Genomic DNA, 22,847 nt, shown 5'->3' on the forward strand with positions numbered 1-22,847 from the left:
ATCGCAGCAAACCTAGTGTGTCGGGGAAACTATAGATATAGAAATTCTCACTCCGCGACATATATTGACGTCAAGGTACCGCCATCTTGCAGCAGTCATTTGCTCAGCGCAGTGGCTGTTCTGCATGTGGTTAACTTTTTCACATAATTTTTTTTGTTTATTGTTTCGTCCAGGTTTCCAATTTTGGGTGAGAATAAAAGTTATTTCTTGGATTCTGATGAATGAGTTAATGTTAAGTCGTAAAACGCCACATGCCAGTGAATATTGATCAAATTAAAAGCCACATATGAAGTATTTGGTGCCTGTCCAAATAGTGGTGTGTGTGTGTGAAGGGGGCGATGAGAAGTAAGAAGTTCGTGTACGTTGTAAGAGGCCTTTTCTGAAGGTCAGCCTATTTACTTGCATTGGTTTGGATGCGGATTTGCCACACTCAATATGGCGGATGGGTTGACGATCAAAGAAAACGGGCTATCCCAACCCACGCAGCGTTGTATTTCTATGGCGGGAACTATCAAAGACTCAAAGTGTCCAGGAAGGATATCAGCTTTTTTGTTTATATGTGGCAGACCTGTCGCATGTTTTAAGTGAGTTAAATTACATGCATGAACGTGCTTACTGAAATAGAAGTATAGCATAGTGAATAAATTACTCATCGACAGTGTGAATGGAGCGTAACCAACAATTTGCTGAGCGTCAATGAAAGCATCTGATCCAGGAGGATTTCCTTTCTAAACACAGTACCGTCTGCAAGATCAACTAAAAGCTAGCACATATTTTTAGAACATAAAAGAACAAAAAGCAATTTTTGTTACTATTTCCCTTGTGGTTGCAGTGTTGCGTGTCGAGCAACGTGCAGGTACCATTGTTTGCTTTTGTGCTATTCCACGATCTTATGCCAGCGACCTTAAGTGACAGCAGATCAAAATACAGTAAATGCTCTTCCAAAATTCATCTGCGGTTCCATCGTCAAACGTTTTGTGACATTTTTGTTTGGTGGTGTGCATTGAGAGGTTTTGTAATGAAAAATTGTGCATGGGCTCATTGAAGTTTGAGAAACACAAGCACAATGTAGGAAAGCATACCAACATGAGAAAAGTCACACAAATATGATGACAAATGCAAACTCTGAGGTTTACATACACATTTGTATTCTCATTCTCATTGCCAGGACTTCAGAGAGGTTTAGAGCATCATAATGTTTCGTAATAAGGCCAAAGAAAAGCTGGATGAACTGTTCTCGAAGGAGGTAAGTAGGTCTGCTCATAAAATACTATTGTAATGTCATTCTAAAAACAGCAACAACAAAAAAACCTCAATCATATGGTTTCATAATTCTTCAATGTCTGATACGCAAGATTTTTACTTGGGGCACAGATGCACATCCTTGAATTTTAAATTTTGGGTGTGCAAGCACATTTAAAAATCCACACTATAAATTGAAAGTAAATATTCAAATTCCCTCTTTCTTTTATTTTTCTATAAAATGGCATGCCATTTTTATCAACAGGGATAAAATACCACAGTAGCCCAAAAAGCATACATCGTGTAAACTTACAAATCAGATGAGTAAAAATAAACTATCAACAGCAAGGTATGTATTTCTCACTGACTCAACGATTGCTTTTCAGTTTGCTTTAGATGACTCTGTGGATTTACATGAACAGCTGCCACCATCAAAAAGTAGTCTTCAACCCTTGAAAGGTACCCTGTCATCATGGAAAGGTAATAAATGCAGCCAGGTAGCAATTTACAATGAACCGATGTCACTGCTTCGTTCTAAAACTGGAATTGACACCTCTCCAAGAAAGCAAGAATCACATGAGCTCATCTCCAAAACTTATCAACATACTGTATTGTTTGCTTATTCTTTTGACAGGTCTAACCTCAAGTGAGGGATTGGACACTTTGGTGGAAGAAGAGGAAAAAGCCAATTTTTTTGGAGAACTCGAAGCACGTGCTTCATCAAATATTGATTATTCTCAGTTGAACAAAGAGGTTGACAATACAAGTTATACTACATATCTCAGGTATGGATAGTAGCATTTCATATAGCGTTTCTATATCTTAGATTTGCTTTACATTGACAAACCACTTACCCCCCCCCAGTACTGAAGCAAAAATGATAAAAATACATTAAAATCCAAGAGGCGGTTAACAAACGACCTCTCCCCCGTAACAGTCTTGCTACATTCGGGTTCCGCTGTATTTTAATAACCGGTACATTAACATGTAAGTGATAAGGTTTATGAATAATTTTACTCATTTCCATTTTACATGTGTCATTGCCATCTTAAAGATACTCATGTGCCAAATTAGAATTAACTTTAATTCATGATCTGTTCAGAGAATGAATATATAATTTGGGATATAACTGTAGGCTATATTGTAATGAGAAATGGTGATCATCCCTGCAGGATTGCAGAGGAGCTACCTGATCTGAATGATGATGACCAAAACGAGATTGGAGGTTCTCCATGTAAGCGGGATGGATGTATTTGGCTTCTTATTTGTCTTTATCTTTGTGTTTACATCACATATTTCCTTTTTCCACATTCCTAGGTTTGCCACAGTGCAACAAGGATTTTGAAGATGAGGATTCTGAAGTCATGGTTCGTAATTTTTATGTCATACATTTTTTTCTAAATGGTGGCCCGGTTGGGTTGGCACAGTACCAGCTGTGCTCTCCATTAACCCAATGGACCCTCTTGGGTCCTGGTGGCATATTGGAAGATTGCTTGTCTGGCTTCCACTGTCAGGTCACATGTTTCTAAGAATCAGAATCTCGAGTTTCTCCAGATTGCATATGTCATCGGTGTATAAATCAGCTGGATGCTGTCATCATTGTGTGAATGTGTTACGTTGCAACTCTCCAAAGGCTTATTTGATTTCATAGATGACAATGCTACTCATCTTTCTCTCATTATAAGCACATTGCCTGTTTTTCATCAAATGAAAATTGTATGAGGAAATAATGTTTAATCCTTTGGGCTCTTTGTATTTTTCAGAAGTTAAAAATGTCTCCAGTTGTTACAAAAGGTAAGGCAAAAGAAAGTTACACAGTGGATTCAACACCATCTAGTAAACTGTTTTTGTTTTTGCATAAAAACATCAACATTTCATGTTTTATGTTATCTCTGACATATCAAATCCATTTAACATCGTTTTTATTTTCTTAAGATAATGCATTCAATGCCTCCCAAGGACAGATTGAAGGCAAAATGAAAGAAGTACCACAAGTAACAAGTTCTCAGGACATAGGTAAAACTGCATGCATAATATGAGATTTAAACAAATATATATATTAGGTCTTATTGCCTGGATTGTGGTCATATCTTTACATATTTGCTTTTTGGCAGACCTGTTCTATGTACAGAGTGCAGGATCAGAGATGGATGCCCTTCACAATGCCTATCGGCAGATTAATACTGGAGAGGAGTCAGATGACCTTAAACAACATCATCTGTCACTGGAATGGAATGAGAGTGACAATGGACCGCTTGCTTTGTCCTCCAAATGTCAGCAAGCCACAAAGTCACCTGAATGTGCCACTACCAATGAGTCTGGTATCTATCGTATTATGAACTGTACTTATCTTAATATCTTAACTGTTTGACAGTAGAATTATGATGCAACAGTTGCATTGCAGATTATTGACCAATAGAATGAATTATTCCAAAAAAAAAAAACATTATTTAATGATATACCTTTTTAATGTTAGCACTCTATAATATATCTCAGGAAATAAAATACAATAATGACATAATTGAATATAATAATTGTTATAATTATTGGTGTTGAGAGCCACATTTAAAGTGAAAACATTGTTTTGCAATAGTTGCTCAGTGTCAATTAAGTGCTATTAGTCCTTATGTCTTTAATAACAATGTGTGATATTATATCATGTATATCTCTGCTGTATCTAGAATTACCTACTGCTGAAGAATTGATGCGACCTATCCGACCATCCAGGTCAGTGACAAAACTGTTCTCAGCAATCAGGCACTCTGTTGTATTCATTAACAATGCTCCTCATTGACAAGCTATTACTGACATAAAACAGTTGTCTGACTCAAATACAGGATATGATTACCTAAAGGAAGACTATAAATCAAAATGTGATTACTATATAATGCAGTTTATTACCACTTCTGAGTTTTAGTATTTGCATATAGTGTGGGCTCTTGAATCCGCAAGCTACACCAAGATCATTGTTTGTGCTCTGCCTGTATGTGCTCACTGGCCCATCTTTTTGTGGTTATGCTTAATTGTGCCATTACAATGTGTTGAATATTTTTCATATGTTTTGATTTGGTTATTAATACACAGTAATTGTTTGTTTGTCACATCGTTTAGTGAGCATGACGAGGAGCCCAGCCGTCCATTAGACAGAACTTTTGAAGTATTGACCAAAACTGAGAAACACCATCAGCAAGCAGAGAAGGCTGAGTCAAAGAAGCTCAAAGGAGTGAAGACATTAAAAACCTCTCAATGCAACCAGCCAGAACATTCTAACTTTGGCTTGACACGGCGTATTAGAGAAGAAGTGGAGAGACTGATGCAGGAGCAAAACATTTCCACTCCCTCCGCCACGCCTCAGCTTGGCAAAGAAAAGAAAGAACCTGTGAGATGGTCATTCAAATTCAAAAGTTCCATCGTAAATATTTTGTAAAATCCTCATGTGATCAAGTTGTACTTGCTCGTCGCATTTAGTCTGAGTTCAACTAAATCTAAACACCTTCTCTGTATTTTCTCGTAGCAACCCCTCCGCCATACTAGCAATCCTCCCTCAACATTGCCGGTAAGGAAGCCCCTGGTGGCAACGCCAACAGTCCAGAAAGTTGAGGGTAAAAGATCTCCAAGACTGAATAAAAGTGCTGCTGCAACCAAACCTTCAGTCTCCAGAGCAACAAAGCCGAGCCCCAAAATTGTGAAAAACAAAGAAAAAGATGGCAACAAAACAGGTTTACACACAAGACTTTAAATCCTAAAGTCTCATTCTGAGGAAACTGTAGATGATCGATGACCATAAACGCTGTACTTTTTATATTTTGCAGACCAAGGTCAGAAAATGAGCAGTGAGCTCGTGGTGTCTGTCCAGTCGTTGGTGAATGTTCTTCAAAAGCAGGTGGCCACAAACAGTTGCCAGGAAGTAACAGATGTACGATTTTTGCCGTCCTGTCGTTGTCATACAAATGTCTAAATCTACTCCTTAATTTATCCTCACATGAAGGGTGAAGAGTTGCATTTCCACACCAACGCTCCAACTAGTGCTGTAAGATATGCTTGCATAAAACAATTAGAACAGTCTTGTTGCAATGCTGTGAGAATGGAATGAAAGTGATGAATTAGTCACCGGAATACTCCTTAATTTAATTCTTGCTTGTTTGACATGCTTCATAACATGCATCATAATCAGGAGATGCTTTCAGTGAAATCATTGCAAAATCAAGACTGAAAATGAGATTGATTTATTTTTCCTTCAGGTATGATAGTATTTGCATTCTACCATTTCTCAACACGTTTTCTTTTTTTTTATGTCCAGAAAAGCAATTCCCAGATAGAGGAGCTAAGAGGTCAGCTGACCCAGCGGGACAAGGAACTGCAATTAATGAAGGAACAAAAAGAGGAGCTCCAACAGCAAAACTATGTTCTGCAGAGCAAGGTTGAAACATGGACAAAACACAATGTATTTCTGAGAAAACCTGTCAGGGTTTGTGTTTTATAGAACACTGATAATAAGCTTAACTTTTACAAATAGAGCTATTGTGATGGACCAAAAAGCTCCAGTCTCATCAAGCCATAAACACCTCCAGCGTTCCTTTTATGGTTACCAAGAACAGCAAAGAAAGGCTGATGGAGACTTCATCAAGCCAGTTTCATATGATTTGTTTTCTATTTTGTTCATCATTCTCCGGGAGACCCTGTTAGAGATAGCTCAAATCTTGCATGCTGCCTTTTAAAAAAATATATGTAAATGGTAAATATCTATTAATAATAGGTGTGTTTGAAAATGTTTTAACCACAAACTGTGATCTTTTTCCGACATTGTAGTTGCATAGTGCAGAAGAAGCCAGTAAAAAGTTTCAACTGACAAAGACGGCCGATCCTACAACTGAGAAAACTCTGCAACAGATTAATAAAGAAATAAAAGACCAGGAGATGATCATTCAAGGTTACCAACAAGTAAGCATTCTTGAATGTCATTTTTCTTTCTTTATTCTTGGAGTCCCAATATTTGGTTTTAAATTTGTATCTACGTTCATTGTTTGCTGGCATGCAGAAACATGTTAGTGCTCTCAGAATCCATTCTTTGTTTGTCTGATATGCACAGAAAGCTTAACTTTCGGGTGACATTTTACAGGAGAATGAGAAGCTGTACTTGCAGCTGAAAACTCACCGGGCAAAGAGTACGGCCGACGTGCAAGCCATGTTTCATGAAAACCAAAGACTTCAAAGTGAGCTGGTTTTCACAAGGTACGTGATGTGTGGGGCATTGGCAATGCCGCAGTGGCGACTTTTAAAAGGTGAACAATTTAAAAGGTGTTGGTTTTTTTTGTTTTTTGTTTTTTTTAAACTGCAGTGCCCTTTTGCAAATGTTTTTTTTTTTTTTTTCTTCAACCATTGCGTCTATTGAATATTAAACGACCATGTTTTCCACCTCATTCAGAGAGCAGCTCAGTAAATCTTCAAGCTCTTTGGACCATCGTATTAAAGAGTTATTGGCTGACATTAATATATCTCAGGCAAGTGTCACTATCACACATTTACTTTAGATTCCTGAAAGAGCATTAAAATGTTTCTTGCAAGTAGATAAATGAGGCCAAACTGTCGGAAGACCTTCACAAACTGAAACAGGAGAACCAGGCTCTGCATCTGGACATGGAACTAATCAGGAAAGAGAGAGATATGGCTAAAGCGCAGACTATCTCCAACTCTGGTAGGACTGACATCAAACAACAGAAATTATTATATCATATTTATTTTGAATTATAAAATCCTTAGATTAATCTATAAATATCTATTTTGTGTTGGTACAATTTTTTTTTAATATGCCAGTCAATGTACCGGAAGAAACGTACAAAGAAGAAGTCGCTGCACTTAAGAAACAGCTCCAGTGGTTTTCAGAAAACCAGGAAGTGTTGTCCAGAAGAGATGCAGAGCGACTGAAGGCTGCTACAACAGAGATTGATCTACTTAAAGATCAGGTCAGTTTCTGTCAAGCAACTGAGATGATTAAAGAAGCCAAGAACTAATGACTTATAGTAAAAGTGACAATAAAGCTATTATTTTTAATTGCATTTTCAGGTAGAGAATATGAAAGCACAGATGGTTAAAAGAACTAGTGTGGTACAATCAAAAGAGAAAACAACGGACTTTAAAAGGATGAAAGACTTGGAACTACAGGTTTGTCTGTCATAAGCCAGTTTGTTACAATCTTTTCTATCAGACTTAGGCATGTTAATTGCTCAAAAGTCTCTTTGATATGAGCAGGTAAAACAGCTGGAGCAAATACTAAGATCCAGGAACCCAAACTCATTGCCAGCTCTCATCGCCGCTGCAGCCACTGCAGATGCTCAAGGAGATGGGGCCACTGGGAGGAAGACCAACGACATCAACACCCTGCTTGAACGTAGGATACAACATATTGAGGAAGAGATGGAGAGACATGATGAAGAGGCCAAACAAAACCTACGCTCTATGGAGAAACAGTTCCAGGACACCAAGGTATAACTCATATGGCTTGAGAGCTTGGCAGTAGTATTTTGTTTTTAATATCTACAAAGTAGTGTCACCATATTGAATCGAAGCGTAATCTCACTGAATCGAAATACATGGAACTATTCCACTTGTACTGTCTTTGATTCATATCACACGAGTCGTTCGATACCTGTGTCCTACCATTTAGTTGCGCTACGAGCATCAGATATCTGAATTGGAGCAGCAGCTGAAGTGCCAAAAAGATGTGGAAGTACCATCAGTGACTGAATCATGGATGTCGCAAGTTGAAAGGATGAAGGTTGAGCTAGAGCAAGTAAAGGAAGCCTACGAGCAGAAGGAAATCTTTCTTCAGGATCAGATTGAAACTCTCAAGAAACAAGTCAAACAAAAGGTTAGTTTTATTTCATGATTGTGCCTGTGAGTGTAATTGAGCGAATAAGTGAGAAGTCATATATATATTCCTTGCAGACCCTGCACAGCCCGACCCGACACCAGCGACAAGCTGAGGAAGCACAAAGTGCCCGCATAACTCGACTCAACCAAGAGTTGGCTACTAAAACTCAAACGATTCACGAGTTGACCCGTACTGTGGAGAGGCTGCAGAAAGAGAGGAGGAACATGCTCTCCAGCCAAAAAGACTCACAAAGCAAGGAGACCAAACAAGTATCCCCGGTCAAATCAGCCTTACCTTCAGAGGAACAAATCTTCCCTCCTACTGAGTGTGAAAAAACCTACCAGCCCACAGCCTTTACAGGTACGCTTGTGAGAAATGACAAGAAAGGTTTCTGTGTAGTCCGAGCAGCTATTGCGTGCAAGTGAGAAATGCAACTAATATTGTAACTTTAAGAATGATAACCATTTTATTGGGGGGGGGGGGCACATTATTTACAACATTTACAATGTGAAATGCAACATGTGACCCATCTTTTGTTTTGTAATTACATCGGACAGGGAGTCACATCACAGAGGTGCTAAAGGAGAATGACGCTCTTCGAGAGGATATGAAGCAGCTCGAGATTCAATATGAGCAGCAAAAGGAGGCACTGAAATCGCATGTCGTACAAGCTCAGGAGGACCTGTGCAAGTGCGTGTAAGACTTTCGAGCTCTGCAATAGCATCGGACTGACTGACTGAATGAATATGCATTGATGTGTTCAGGCAAAGGGATCACTTTTTGGAGCAGATTTCTTCTCTACAGGCAGAAAACCTCAAGGCATTGGACCACTTGCGTGTCACTCACGCCATGGAACACTCTTCTTCAAAGGTTGCGCAACTTACAAATGAACTGAACACTCAGGAGGTGATCATTTAAGTCTCTGAAGAATCAATGATCATGTCCTTTTACTCATTTATGCATTTTCATTCTTCTACAGATCATGGTGAAGCTTTTGCAAGATCAGCTGAAAGAGATGCATGGGGCCAAAGAAGCCCTTGCAATATCCTTAACTCGAGAGGCAGCTTTGGAGACTCAGGTCGTTTAATCTACCCCTCCTTGACATAGTTTTCAGTTCAAGTAGCACCCAGAGTGATATAGAACCTGGGGAAATGTAATAAATGTGATCTGTTGTGTTTTTTGTTTTTGGAATACAGTTAGGCAAACTGTTAAAGGAACTGAAGGAAGCCAAAGAAGCACAGAATCCAGAGGTAAAACTCCTTTGTACCCTGGAGGCAAAGATCCTCACCATGGAGCTGAGACACCAAGACAGAGAACAGCAGTTGAACCAGGTAGGTTGGGTTGAGACAAAAAATGCCATGGTGCAAATTAGTGAGTTGATGATTGAGAATTGTTCTTCATCAACAAAAAAGTACCGGTGTCTGAACTGTGACCAAATTCTTCCTACAGATCATTGGAGGTTTGTGGCTCACGGGCGATCAGCAGTCACAAGTGGATCATTGGAGATGCCTTGCAGTGGATAAAGCCAGAGAGCTGGAAGCTTTCCGCTTGGAATTGGACTCCATTTTGGATATCATAAAACATCTGCAAAGACAGGGCATGATCTTCCCTTCTCCAGATTCGTGAGCCCCAACAGAGATCACACCATCAGTCACTGTGGCTTGACAAGAAAGACAAATCACAAGGATTCTTTTGGTCAAAACTCCACTTATTTATTTGTAGCACATGTACAGAAAAATTAAAAATCTTATAATATACAATACTCCAGTTCAGTGGTTTGATATCATTCATGTTTTATTGGGCACCAACTTGCAGTTTTATTATTAGGGTTCAGTGAGGGAATGAGTCCTGACGAGTCAATGAGTGAACTACCTTCCTTCCCGTGCATCATCGAACGCGTTGCGGCTTCTTGCGTGAACAATTCAGAGAATGAACGTGATCCAGAATGGAGATAAACGATTTGCTAAGGAGAAAAACTACACACTGAAAGACCACTTCTTTTGTGCTCGTTTTCTCCAATCTAACGACTAACTTTACTGCATGAAAGGATGTGCCGTTATGCAACAGCGGGGAGATTAGCGAGGCTTCTCTTTGGGTAATCTTTATTTGATAACACTTACAGTAGTTGTTTTTAAATAACGTGTATGCATATACATGCCTAAATATTGTTATCCAATAGATCTACTACTATTTCACATTAGATTGCTGTTTTGAAATTTACTTTTATTATTATTGTTTTAATAAACATTGATGTTACAACTTGTCTGGTGTTTTATTCCTTGTTTTACATCTTCATTTTTCTCCATCCTCCCAGCGCCGTGTGCTGTCCGGAGAGAGGTACCTGTTACATTCACGTAAACAATGATGAGCAGATCTACGTTTGCTCATATCATTACAACTCAGTCATAAATTTGTATGAGACTCAGACCGTATGAAATAACATTCAATAGTGTAGTGGATAAAGCTTTTGCCTTAAGCGCGGCAGAACTGAGTTATGATGCAAACTTTGGCTTTTAAAGTCTGCTTCTTGTGGGACTCGAACCATGGTCTCCCGAGCAGCGGGTAAAGTTATAAACCACTTGGCCATTTTGCCAGCGGAACGCCGCACATGTTTTTGGGTAGTGTACATCTGAATGTCAATAATGAAAATCTAGCTTAAAGATAGCTTCGTGTGGGGCTCGAACCATGACCTACAGAATACCGGGTCAAGTTATAAACTATTCTACCATTATGCCGGGAAATGTCGGCACTTTCATTAGGTAGTGTATACTACATAGAGGCCGTCTGGTCGAAAAGGAAAAACGGACATGTTCATTTTACGCTGGGTTACATACGAGTGAATGGGGGCACTGCCATCTTGCGGTAGCTTGGCATCATTACATGAACCGCTTCATAAAGCATGAACCGCAGCCTTACACATTAAACCTGTGTTCGAACTCTGCTTCGATCGCCAAGCCATACTGGTCGATCGCGGGATATTAAAATGCGCTAACAACACAATACAAACACGCTCGCTCGCGAGTTTCCCTCAATTGTCAAAACAGCCTGAGTATTGCGATGTACGAGCTTTGGTCGGTGTTTTGAACGCACCGCAGATTTTGGAAAGTTACGGCTAGTTAAAATACCGTCAAAGGTGCGTTCAAACGCCGACTATGGCTCGTACATCGCCATACTCGAGCTGTCGATCGCCAATTCACAGCTGGTCGATCGCGGGCTATAAACCTATTATTTCTTTTTTTCTTAGCACTTGATGCTTGTGCAAACAACGGCGCTAAAAACACAAACACGCTCGCTCGCAAGTTCCCTCCAATTGTCAAAACAGCTCGAGTATGGTGATGTACGAGCTTTGGTCGGCGTTTTGAACGCACCGCAGCTTTTGGAAAGTCACGGGTAGTTTAAATACCACCAAATAAATCCGACATTTGAGTGTCTGGATAGGTCCAACTGGCTGAAATACTACGTCCGAGTGACGTCACAAATAAACCAGCCAATCAGAAAGTGGGGGTGAGGGCGGGTGTGGCACTTTTCACTTTCATTTAAGCTTTGACCATGATTTTTCCCTAATGAAGTGGCCTGTGATTAGGTACACCTGAAAATGGCGGTGTTCCTAATGGAGTGTCCGAATGACGTCACAGATCAACCAGCCAATCAGAAAGTGGGGGGTTGTTTGGGTGTGGCACTTTTCACTTTCATTTAAGCTTTGACCATGATTTTTCCCTAATGAAGTGGCCTGTGATTAGGAACACCTAAAAATGGCAGTCTCCCTAACGGAGTGTCCGGGTGACGTCACGGACGAACCAGCCAATCAGAACGTGATGGTGAGGACGGGTTAGGGCAGGCGTAGCCAATACGTCATCGCGATCGACCGGTGGATCACCAAGCCACTACTGGTCGATCGCGAGATATTAAAATGTTTTTTTGTTTGTTTGTTTTTGTACTTGATGCGTGTGCAAACAACTGCGCAAACAACACAACACAAACATGCTCGCTCGCGAGTTCCCCTCAATTGTCAAAACAGCCCGAGTATTGCGATGTACGAGCTTTCGTCGGTGTTTTGAACGCACCGCAGATTTTGGAAAGTTACGGCTAGTTAAAATACCGTCAAAGGTGCGTTCAAACGCCAACTATGGCTCGTACATCGCCCTACTCGAGCTGTCGATCGCCAATTCACAGCTGGTCGATCGCGGGCTATTAAACTATTATTTATTTTTTTCTTAGCACTTGATGCTTGTGCAAACAACGGCGCTAAAAACACAAACACGCTCGCTCACGAGTTCCCTCCAATTGTCAAAACAGCTCGAGTATGGTGATGTACGAGCTTTGGTCGGCGTTTTGAATGCACCGCAGCTTTTGGAAAGTCACGGGTAGTTTAAATACCACCAAATAAATCCGACATTTGAGTGTCTGGATAGGTCCAACTGGCTGAAATACTACGTCCGAGTGACGTCACAAATAAACCAGCCAATCAGAAAGTGGGGGTGAGGGCGGGTGTGGCACTTTTCACTTTCATTTAAGCTTTGACCATGATTTTTCCCTAATGAAGTGGCCTGTGATTAGGTACACCTGAAAATGGCGGTGTTCCTAATGGAGTGTCCGAATGACGTCACAGATCAACCAGCCAATCAGAAAGTGGGGGGTTGTTTGGGTGTGGCACTTTTCACTTTCATTTAAGCTTTGACCATGATTTTTCCCTAATGAAGTGGCCTGTGATTAGGAACACCTAAAAATGGCAGTCTCCCTAACGGAGTGTCCGGGTGACGTCACGGACGAACCAGCCAATCAGAACGTGATGGTGAGGACGGGTTAGGGCAGGCGTAGCCAATACGTCATCGCGATCGACCGGTGGATCACCAAGCCACTACTGGTCGATCGCGAGATATTAAAATGTTTTTTTGTTTGTTTGTTTTTGTACTTGATGCGTGTGCAAACAACTGCGCAAACAACACAACACAAACATGCTCGCTCGCGAGTTCCCCTCAATTGTCAAAACAGCCCGAGTATTGCGATGTACGAGCTTTCGTCGGTGTTTTGAACGCACCGCAGATTTTGGAAAGTTACGGCTAGTTAAAATACCGTCAAAGGTGCGTTCAAACGCCAACTATGGCTCGTACATCGCCCTACTCGAGCTGTCGATCGCCAATTCACAGCTGGTCGATCGCGGGCTATTAAACTATTATTTATTTTTTTCTTAGCACTTGATGCTTGTGCAAACAACGGCGCTAAAAACACAAACACGCTCGCTCACGAGTTCCCTCCAATTGTCAAAACAGCTCGAGTATGGTCATGTACGAGCTTTGGTCGGCGTTTTGAATGCACCGCAGCTTTTGGAAAGTCACGGGTAGTTTAAATACCACCAAATAAATCCGACATTTGAGTGTCTGGATAGGTCCAACTGGCTGAAATACTACGTCCGAGTGACGTCACAAATAAACCAGCCAATCAGAAAGTGGGGGTGAGGGCGGGTGTGGCACTTTTCACTTTCATTTAAGCTTTGACCATGATTTTTCCCTAATGAAGTGGCCTGTGATTAGGTACACCTGAAAATGGCGGTGTTCCTAATGGAGTGTCCGAATGACGTCACAGATCAACCAGCCAATCAGAAAGTGGGGGGTTGTTTGGGTGTGGCACTTTTCACTTTCATTTAAGCTTTGACCATGATTTTTCCCTAATGAAGTGGCCTGTGATTAGGAACACCTAAAAATGGCAGTCTCCCTAACGGAGTGTCCGGGTGACGTCACGGACGAACCAGCCAATCAGAACGTGATGGTGAGGGCGGGTTAGGGCAGGCGTAGCCAATACGTCATCGCGATCGACCGGTGGATCACCAAGCCACTACTGGTCGATCGCGAGATATTAAAATGTTTTTTTGTTTGGTTTGTTTTTGTACTTGATGCGTGTGCAAACAACTGCGCAAACAACACAACAAAAAAAATGCTCGCTCGCGAGTTCCCCTCAATTGTCAAAACAGCCCGAGTATTGCGATGTACGAGCTTTCGTCGGTGTTTTGAACGCACCGCAGATTTTGGAAAGTTACGGCTAGTTAAAATACCGTCAAAGGTGCATTCAAACGCCAACTATGGCTCGTACATCGCCCTACTCGAGCTGTCGATCGCCAATTCACAGCTGGTCGATCGCGGGCTATTAAACTATTATTTATTTTTTTCTTAGCACTTGATGCTTGTGCAAACAACGGCGCTAAAAACACAAACACGCTCGCTCACGAGTTCCCTCCAATTGTCAAAACAGCTCGAGTATGGTCATGTACGAGCTTTGGTCGGCGTTTTGAATGCACCGCAGCTTTTGGAAAGTCACGGGTAGTTTAAATACCACCAAATAAATCCGACATTTGAGTGTCTGGATAGGTCCAACTGGCTGAAATACTACGTCCGAGTGACGTCACAAATAAACCAGCCAATCAGAAAGTGGGGGTGAGGGCGGGTGTGGCACTTTTCACTTTCATTTAAGCTTTGACCATGATTTTTCCCTAATGAAGTGGCCTGTGATTAGGTACACCTGAAAATGGCGGTGTTCCTAATGGAGTGTCCGAATGACGTCACAGATCAACCAGCCAATCAGAAAGTGGGGGGTTGTTTGGGTGTGGCACTTTTCACTTTCATTTAAGCTTTGACCATGATTTTTCCCTAATGAAGTGGCCTGTGATTAGGAACACCTAAAAATGGCAGTCTCCCTAACGGAGTGTCCGGGTGACGTCACGGACGAACCAGCCAATCAGAACGTGATGGTGAGGGCGGGTTAGGGCAGGCGTAGCCAATACGTCATCGCGATCGACCGGTGGATCACCAAGCCACTACTGGTCGATCGCGAGATATTAAAATGTTTTTTTGTTTGGTTTTTTTCGTACTTGATGCGTGTGCAAACAACTGCGCAAACAACACAACACAAACATGCTCGCTCGCGAGTTCCCCTCAATTGTCAAAACAGCCCGAGTATTGCGATGTACGAGCTTTCGTCGGTGTTTTGAACGCACCGCAGATTTTGGAAAGTTACGGCTAGTTAAAATACCGTCAAAGGTGCGTTCAAACGCCAACTATGGCTCGTACATCGCCCTACTCGAGCTGTCGATCGCCAATTCACAGCTGGTCGATCGCGGGCTATTAAACTATTATTTATTTTTTTCTTAGCACTTGATGCTTGTGCAAACAACGGCGCTAAAAACACAAACACACTCGCTCACGAGTTCCCTCCAATTGTCAAAACAGCTCGAGTATGGTCATGTACGAGCTTTGGTCGGCGTTTTGAATGCACCGCAGCTTTTGGAAAGTCACGGGTAGTTTAAATACCACCAAATAAATCCGACATTTGAGTGTCTGGATAGGTCCAACTGGCTGAAATACTACGTCCGAGTGACGTCACAAATAAACCAGCCAATCAGAAAGTGGGGGTGAGGGCGGGTGTGGCACTTTTCACTTTCATTTAAGCTTTGACCATGATTTTTCCCTAATGAAGTGGCCTGTGATTAGGTACACCTGAAAATGGCGGTGTTCCTAATGGAGTGTCCGAATGACGTCACAGATCAACCAGCCAATCAGAAAGTGGGGGGTTGTTTGGGTGTGGCACTTTTCACTTTCATTTAAGCTTTGACCATGATTTTTCCCTAATGAAGTGGCCTGTGATTAGGAACACCTAAAAATGGCAGTCTCCCTAACGGAGTGTCCGGGTGACGTCACGGACGAACCAGCCAATCAGAACGTGATGGTGAGGGCGGGTTAGGGCAGGCGTAGCCAATACGTCATCGCGATCGACCGGTGGATCACCAAGCCACTACTGGTCGATCGCGAGATATTAAAATGTTTTTTTGTTTGTTTTTTTTCGTACTTGATGCGTGTGCAAACAACTGCGCAAACAACACAACACAACACAAACATGCTCGCTCGCGAGTTCCCCTCAATTGTCAAAACAGCCCGAGTATTGCGATGTACGAGCTTTCGTCGGTGTTTTGAACGCACCGCAGATTTTGGAAAGTTACGGCTAGTTAAAATACCGTCAAAGGTGCGTTCAAACGCCAACTATGGCTCGTACATCGCCCTACTCGAGCTGTCGATCGCCAATTCACAGCTGGTCGATCGCGGGCTATTAAACTATTATTTATTTTTTTCTTAGCACTTGATGCTTGTGCAAACAACGGCGCTAAAAACACAAACACGCTCGCTCACGAGTTCCCTCCAATTGTCAAAACAGCTCGAGTATGGTGATGTACGAGCTTTGGTCGGCGTTTTGAATGCACCGCAGCTTTTGGAAAGTCACGGGTAGTTTAAATACCACCAAATAAATCCGACATTTGAGTGTCTGGATAGGTCCAACTGCGCAAACAACACAACACAACACAAACATGCTCGCTCGCGAGTTCCCCTCAATTGTCAAAACAGCCCGAGTATTGCGATGTACGAGCTTTCGTCGGTGTTTTGAACGCACCGCAGATTTTGGAAAGTTACGGCTAGTTAAAATACCGTCAAAGGTGCGTTCAAACGCCAACTATGGCTCGTACATCGCCCTACTCGAGCTGTCGATCGCCAATTCACAGCTGGTCGATCGCGGGCTATTAAACTATTATTTATTTTTTTCTTAGCACTTGATGCTTGTGCAAACAACGGCGCTAAAAACACAAACACGCTCGCTCACGAGTTCCCTCCAATTGTCAAAACAGCTCGAGTATGGTGATGTACGAGCTTTGGTCGGCGTTTTGAATGCACCGCAGCTTTTGGAAAGTCACGGGTAGTTTAAATACCACCAAATAAATCCGACATTTGAGTGTCTGGATAGGTCCAACTGGCTGAAATACTACGTCCGAGTGACGTCACAAATAAACCAGCCAATCAGAAAGTGGGGGTGAGGGCGGGTGTGGCACTTTTCACTTTCATTTAAGCTTTGACCATGATTTTTCCCTAATGAAGTGGCCTGTGATTAGGTACACCTGAAAATGGCGGTGTTCCTAATGGAGTGTCCGAATGACGTCACAGTTCAACCAGCCAATCAGAAAGTGGGGGGTTGTTTGGGTGTGGCACTTTTCACTTTCATTTAAGCTTTGACCATGATTTTTCCCTAATGAAGTGGCCTGTGATTAGGAACACCTAAAAATGGCAGTCTCCCTAACGGAGTGTCCGGGTGACGTCACGGACGAACCAGCCAATCAGAACGTGATGGTGAGGGCGGGTTAGGGCAGGCGTAGCCAATACGTCATCGCGATCGACCGGTGGATCACCAAGCCACTACTGGTCGATCGCGAGATATTAAAATGTTTTTTTGTTTGGTTTTTTTCGTACTTGATGCGTGTGCAAACAACTGCGCAAACAACACAACACAACACAAACATGCTCGCTCGCGAGTTCCCCTCAATTGTCAAAACAGCCCGAGTATTGCGATGTACGAGCTTTCGTCGGTGTTTTGAACGCACCGCAGATTTTGGAAAGTTACGGCTAGTTAAAATACCGTCAAAGGTGCGTTCAAACGCCAACTATGGCTCGTACATCGCCCTACTCGAGCTGTCGATCGCCAATTCACAGCTGGTCGATCGCGGGCTATTAAACTATTATTTATTTTTTTCTTAGCACTTGATGCTTGTACAAACAACGGCGCTAAAAACACAAACACGCTCGCTCACGAGTTCCCTCCAATTGTCAAAACAGCTCGAGTATGGTCATGTACGAGCTTTGGTCGGCGTTTTGAATGCACCGCAGCTTTTGGAAAGTCACGGGTAGTTAAATACCACCAAATAAATCCGACATTTGAGTGTCTGGATAGGTCCAACTGGCTGAAATACTACGTCCGAGTGACGTCACAAATAAACCAGCCAATCAGAAAGTGGGGGTGAGGGCGGGTGTGGCACTTTTCACTTTCATTTAAGCTTTGACCATGATTTTTCCCTAATGAAGTGGCCTGTGATTAGGTACACCTGAAAATGGCGGTGTTCCTAATGGAGTGTCCGAATGACGTCACAGATCAACCAGCCAATCAGAAAGTGGGGGGTTGTTTGGGTGTGGCACTTTTCACTTTCATTTAAGCTTTGACCATGATTTTTCCCTAATAAAGTGGCCTGTGATTAGGAACACCTAAAAATGGCAGTCTCCCTAACGGAGTGTCCGGGTGACGTCACGGACGAACCAGCCAATCAGAACGTGATGGTGAGGGCGGGTTAGGGCAGGCGTAGCCAATACGTCATCGCGATCGACCGGTGGATCACCAAGCCACTACTGGTCAATCGCGAGATATTAAAATGTTTTTTTGTTTGGTTTTTTTCGTACTTGATGCGTGTGCAAACAACTGCGCAAACAACACAACACAAACACGCTCGCTCGCGAGTTCTCCTCAATTGTCAAAACAGCCCGAGTATTGCTATGTACGAGCTTTGATCGGTGTTTTGAACGCACCGCAGATTTTGGAGAGTTACGGCTAGCTAAAATACCGTCAAAGGTGCGTTCAAACGCCAACTATGGCTCGTACATCGCCATACTCAAGCTGTCGATCGCCAATTCACAGCTGGTCGATCGCGGGCTATTAAACTATTATTTATTTTTATCTTAGCACTTGATGCTTGTGCAAACAACGGCGCTAAAAACACAAACACGCTCGCTCACGAGTTCCCTCCAATTGTCAAAACAGCTCGAGTATGGTCGGCGTTTTGAATGCACCGCAGCTTTTGGAAAGTCACGGGTAGTTTAAATACCACCAAATAAATCCGACATTTGAGTGTCTGGATAGGTCCAACTGGCTGAAATACTACGTCCGCGATCGACGTATTGGCCACGCCTGCCCTAACCCGCCCTCACCCTCACGTTCTGATTGGCTGGTTCGTCCGTGACGTCACCCGGACACTCCGTTAGGGAGACTGCCATTTTTAGGTGTTCCTAATCACAGGCCACTTCATTAGGGAAGATTCATGGTCAAAGCTTAACAGAAAGTGAAAAGTGCCACACCCGCCCTCACCCCCACTTTCTGATTGGCTGGTTTATTTGTGACGTCACTCGGACGTAGTATTTCAGCCAGTTGGACCTATCCAGACACTCAAATGTCGGATTTATTTGGTGGTATTTAAACTACCCGTGACTTTCCAAAAGCTGCGGTGCATTCAAAACGCCGACCAAAGCTCGTACATCACCATACTCGAGCTGTTTTGACAATTGGAGGGAACTCGTGAGCGAGCGTGTTTGTGTTTTTAGCGCCGTTGTTTGCACAAGCATCAAGTGCTAAGATAAAAATAAATAATAGTTTAATAGCCCGCGATCGACCAGCTGTGAATTGGCGATCGACAGCTTGAGTATGGCGATGTACGAGCCATAGTTGGCGTTTGAACGCACCTTTGACGGTATTTTAGCTAGCCGTAACTCTCCAAAATCTGCGGTGCGTTCAAAACACCGATCAAAGCTCGTACATAGCAATACTCGGGCTGTTTTGACAATTGAGGAGAACTCGCGAGCGAGCGTGTTTGTGTTGTGTTGTTTGCGCAGTTGTTTGCACACGCATCAAGTACGAAAAAAACCAAACAAAAAAACATTTTAATATCTCGCGATTGACCAGTAGTGGCTTGGTGATCCACCGGTCGATCGCGATGACGTATTGGCTACGCCTGCCCTAACCCGCCCTCACCATCACGTTCTGATTGGCTGGTTCGTCCGTGACGTCACCCGGACACTCCGTTAGGGAGACTGCCATTTTTAGGTGTTCCTAATCACAGGCCACTTTATTAGGGAAAAATCATGGTCAAAGCTTAAATGAAAGTGAAAAGTGCCACACCCAAACAACCCCCCACTTTCTGATTGGCTGGTTGATCTGTGACGTCATTCGGACACTCCATTAGGAACACCGCCATTTTCAGGTGTACCTAATCACAGGCCACTTCATTAGGGAAAAATCATGGTCAAAGCTTAAATGAAAGTGAAAAGTGCCACACCCGCCCTCACCCCCACTTTCTGATTGGCTGGTTTATTTGTGACGTCACTCGGACGTAGTATTTCAGCCAGTTGGACCTATCCAGACACTCAAATGTCGGATTTATTTGGTGGTATTTAACTACCCGTGACTTTCCAAAAGCTGCGGTGCATTCAAAACGCCGACCAAAGCTCGTACATGACCATACTCGAGCTGTTTTGACAATTGGAGGGAACTCGTGAGCGAGCGTGTTTGTGTTTTTAGCGCCGTTGTTTGTACAAGCATCAAGTGCTAAGAAAAAAATAAATAATAGTTTAATAGCCCGCGATCGACCAGCTGTGAATTGGCGATCGACAGCTCGAGTAGGGCGATGTACGAGCCATAGTTGGCGTTTGAACGCACCTTTGACGGTATTTTAACTAGCCGTAACTTTCCAAAATCTGCGGTGCGTTCAAAACACCGACGAAAGCTCGTACATCGCAATACTCGGGCTGTTTTGACAATTGAGGGGAACTCGCGAGCGAGCATGTTTGTGTTGTGTTGTGTTGTTTGCGCAGTTGTTTGCACACGCATCAAGTACGAAAAAAACCAAACAAAAAAACATTTTAATATCTCGCGATCGACCAGTAGTGGCTTGGTGATCCACCGGTCGATCGCGATGACGTATTGGCTACGCCTGCCCTAACCCGCCCTCACCATCACGTTCTGATTGGCTGGTTCGTCCGTGACGTCACCCGGACACTCCGTTAGGGAGACTGCCATTTTTAGGTGTTCCTAATCACAGGCCACTTCATTAGGGAAAAATCATGGTCAAAGCTTAAATGAAAGTGAAAAGTGCCACACCCAAACAACCCCCCACTTTCTGATTGGCTGGTTGAACTGTGACGTCATTCGGACACTCCATTAGGAACACCGCCATTTTCAGGTGTACCTAATCACAGGCCACTTCATTAGGGAAAAATCATGGTCAAAGCTTAAATGAAAGTGAAAAGTGCCACACCCGCCCTCACCCCCACTTTCTGATTGGCTGGTTTATTTGTGACGTCACTCGGACGTAGTATTTCAGCCAGTTGGACCTATCCAGACACTCAAATGTCGGATTTATTTGGTGGTATTTAAACTACCCGTGACTTTCCAAAAGCTGCGGTGCATTCAAAACGCCGACCAAAGCTCGTACATCACCATACTCGAGCTGTTTTGACAATTGGAGGGAACTCGTGAGCGAGCGTGTTTGTGTTTTTAGCGCCGTTGTTTGCACAAGCATCAAGTGCTAAGAAAAAAATAAATAATAGTTTAATAGCCCGCGATCGACCAGCTGTGAATTGGCGATCGACAGCTCGAGTAGGGCGATGTACGAGCCATAGTTGGCGTTTGAACGCACCTTTGACGGTATTTTAACTAGCCGTAACTTTCCAAAATCTGCGGTGCGTTCAAAACACCGACGAAAGCTCGTACATCGCAATACTCGGGCTGTTTTGACAATTGAGGGGAACTCGCGAGCGAGCATGTTTGTGTTGTGTTGTTTGCGCAGTTGTTTGCACACGCATCAAGTACGAAAAAAACCAAACAAAAAAACATTTTAATATCTCGCGATCGACCAGTAGTGGCTTGGTGATCCACCGGTCGATCGCGATGACGTATTGGCTACGCCTGCCCTAACCCGCCCTCACCATCACGTTCTGATTGGCTGGTTCGTCCGTGACGTCACCCGGACACTCCGTTAGGGAGACTGCCATTTTTAGGTGTTCCTAATCACAGGCCACTTCATTAGGGAAAAATCATGGTCAAAGCTTAAATGAAAGTGAAAAGTGCCACACCCAAACAACCCCCCACTTTCTGATTGGCTGGTTGATCTGTGACGTCATTCGGACACTCCATTAGGAACACCGCCATTTTCAGGTGTACCTAATCACAGGCCACTTCATTAGGGAAAAATCATGGTCAAAGCTTAAATGAAAGTGAAAAGTGCCACACCCGCCCTCACCCCCACTTTCTGATTGGCTGGTTTATTTGTGACGTCACTCGGACGTAGTATTTCAGCCAGTTGGACCTATCCAGACACTCAAATGTCGGATTTATTTGGTGGTATTTAAACTACCCGTGACTTTCCAAAAGCTGCGGTGCATTCAAAACGCCGACCAAAGCTCGTACATGACCATACTCGAGCTGTTTTGACAATTGGAGGGAACTCGTGAGCGAGCGTGTTTGTGTTTTTAGCGCCGTTGTTTGCACAAGCATCAAGTGCTAAGAAAAAAATAAATAATAGTTTAATAGCCCGCGATCGACCAGCTGTGAATTGGCGATCGACAGCTCGAGTAGGGCGATGTACGAGCCATAGTTGGCGTTTGAACGCACCTTTGACGGTATTTTAACTAGCCGTAACTTTCCAAAATCTGCGGTGCGTTCAAAACACCGACGAAAGCTCGTACATCGCAATACTCGGGCTGTTTTGACAATTGAGGGGAACTCGCGAGCGAGCATGTTTGTGTTGTGTTGTTTGCGCAGTTGTTTGCACACGCATCAAGTACGAAAAAAACCAAACAAAAAAACATTTTAATATCTCGCGATCGACCAGTAGTGGCTTGGTGATCCACCGGTCGATCGCGATGACGTATTGGCTACGCCTGCCCTAACCCGCCCTCACCATCACGTTCTGATTGGCTGGTTCGTCCGTGACGTCACCCGGACACTCCGTTAGGGAGACTGCCATTTTTAGGTGTTCCTAATCACAGGCCACTTCATTAGGGAAAAATCATGGTCAAAGCTTAAATGAAAGTGAAAAGTGCCACACCCAAACAACCCCCCACTTTCTGATTGGCTGGTTGATCTGTGACGTCATTCGGACACTCCA

At 43.1% G+C, this 22,847-nt stretch overlaps 1 protein-coding gene across 5 annotated transcripts; it reads left to right on the forward strand.

The window, feature by feature from the left end:
• The first annotated feature begins 52 nt into the window (after positions 1-52).
• cep162 (centrosomal protein 162) lies at positions 53-10,357 on the forward strand. Of its 5 annotated transcripts, none has more exons than XM_085919217.1 (29): positions 53-187; positions 1,169-1,246; positions 1,629-1,722; positions 1,877-2,027; positions 2,415-2,476; positions 2,560-2,609; positions 3,006-3,036; positions 3,178-3,258; positions 3,357-3,563; positions 3,924-3,969; positions 4,354-4,621; positions 4,757-4,961; positions 5,055-5,158; positions 5,231-5,272; positions 5,543-5,662; positions 6,052-6,183; positions 6,362-6,474; positions 6,668-6,743; positions 6,811-6,937; positions 7,057-7,205; positions 7,306-7,404; positions 7,492-7,725; positions 7,907-8,110; positions 8,188-8,473; positions 8,671-8,809; positions 8,878-9,019; positions 9,093-9,191; positions 9,310-9,444; positions 9,563-10,357. In XM_085919217.1, the coding sequence occupies exons 2-29, from the start codon at positions 1,196-1,198 to the stop codon at positions 9,737-9,739; spliced, it is 3,624 nt and encodes a 1,207-aa protein (XP_085775343.1). In that variant the 5' UTR covers positions 53-187; positions 1,169-1,195; the 3' UTR covers positions 9,740-10,357. The 5 variants fall into 5 exon arrangements, with proteins under 5 accessions (XP_085775343.1, XP_085775342.1, XP_085775345.1 ...); XM_085919216.1 differs by lacking the exon at positions 53-187 and adding an exon at positions 463-584; XM_085919219.1 differs by lacking the exon at positions 53-187 and adding an exon at positions 463-584 and having other exon boundaries at positions 8,671-8,803; positions 9,563-10,356.
• Positions 10,358-22,847: the final 12,490 nt, after the last annotated feature.

This window comes from Syngnathus leptorhynchus, chromosome 8 (assembly GCF_054491065.1).
Source record: "Syngnathus leptorhynchus isolate UIUO chromosome 8, UIUO_Slep, whole genome shotgun sequence".
NCBI classification, from domain to species: domain Eukaryota; kingdom Metazoa; phylum Chordata; class Actinopteri; order Syngnathiformes; family Syngnathidae; genus Syngnathus; species Syngnathus leptorhynchus.

Excerpts from the sequence above, each read along its gene's own strand:
- cep162 (XM_085919217.1), top strand. The coding sequence starts at position 1,196 with ATGTTTCGTAATAAGGCCAAAGAAAAGCTGGATGAACTGTTCTCGAAG. Across the intron at positions 7,206-7,305 it reads TTGATCTACTTAAAGATCAG|GTAGAGAATATGAAAGCACA; the intron begins GTCAGTTTCTGT and ends TTGCATTTTCAG. Across the intron at positions 7,726-7,906 it reads AACAGTTCCAGGACACCAAG|TTGCGCTACGAGCATCAGAT; the intron begins GTATAACTCATA and ends CCTACCATTTAG.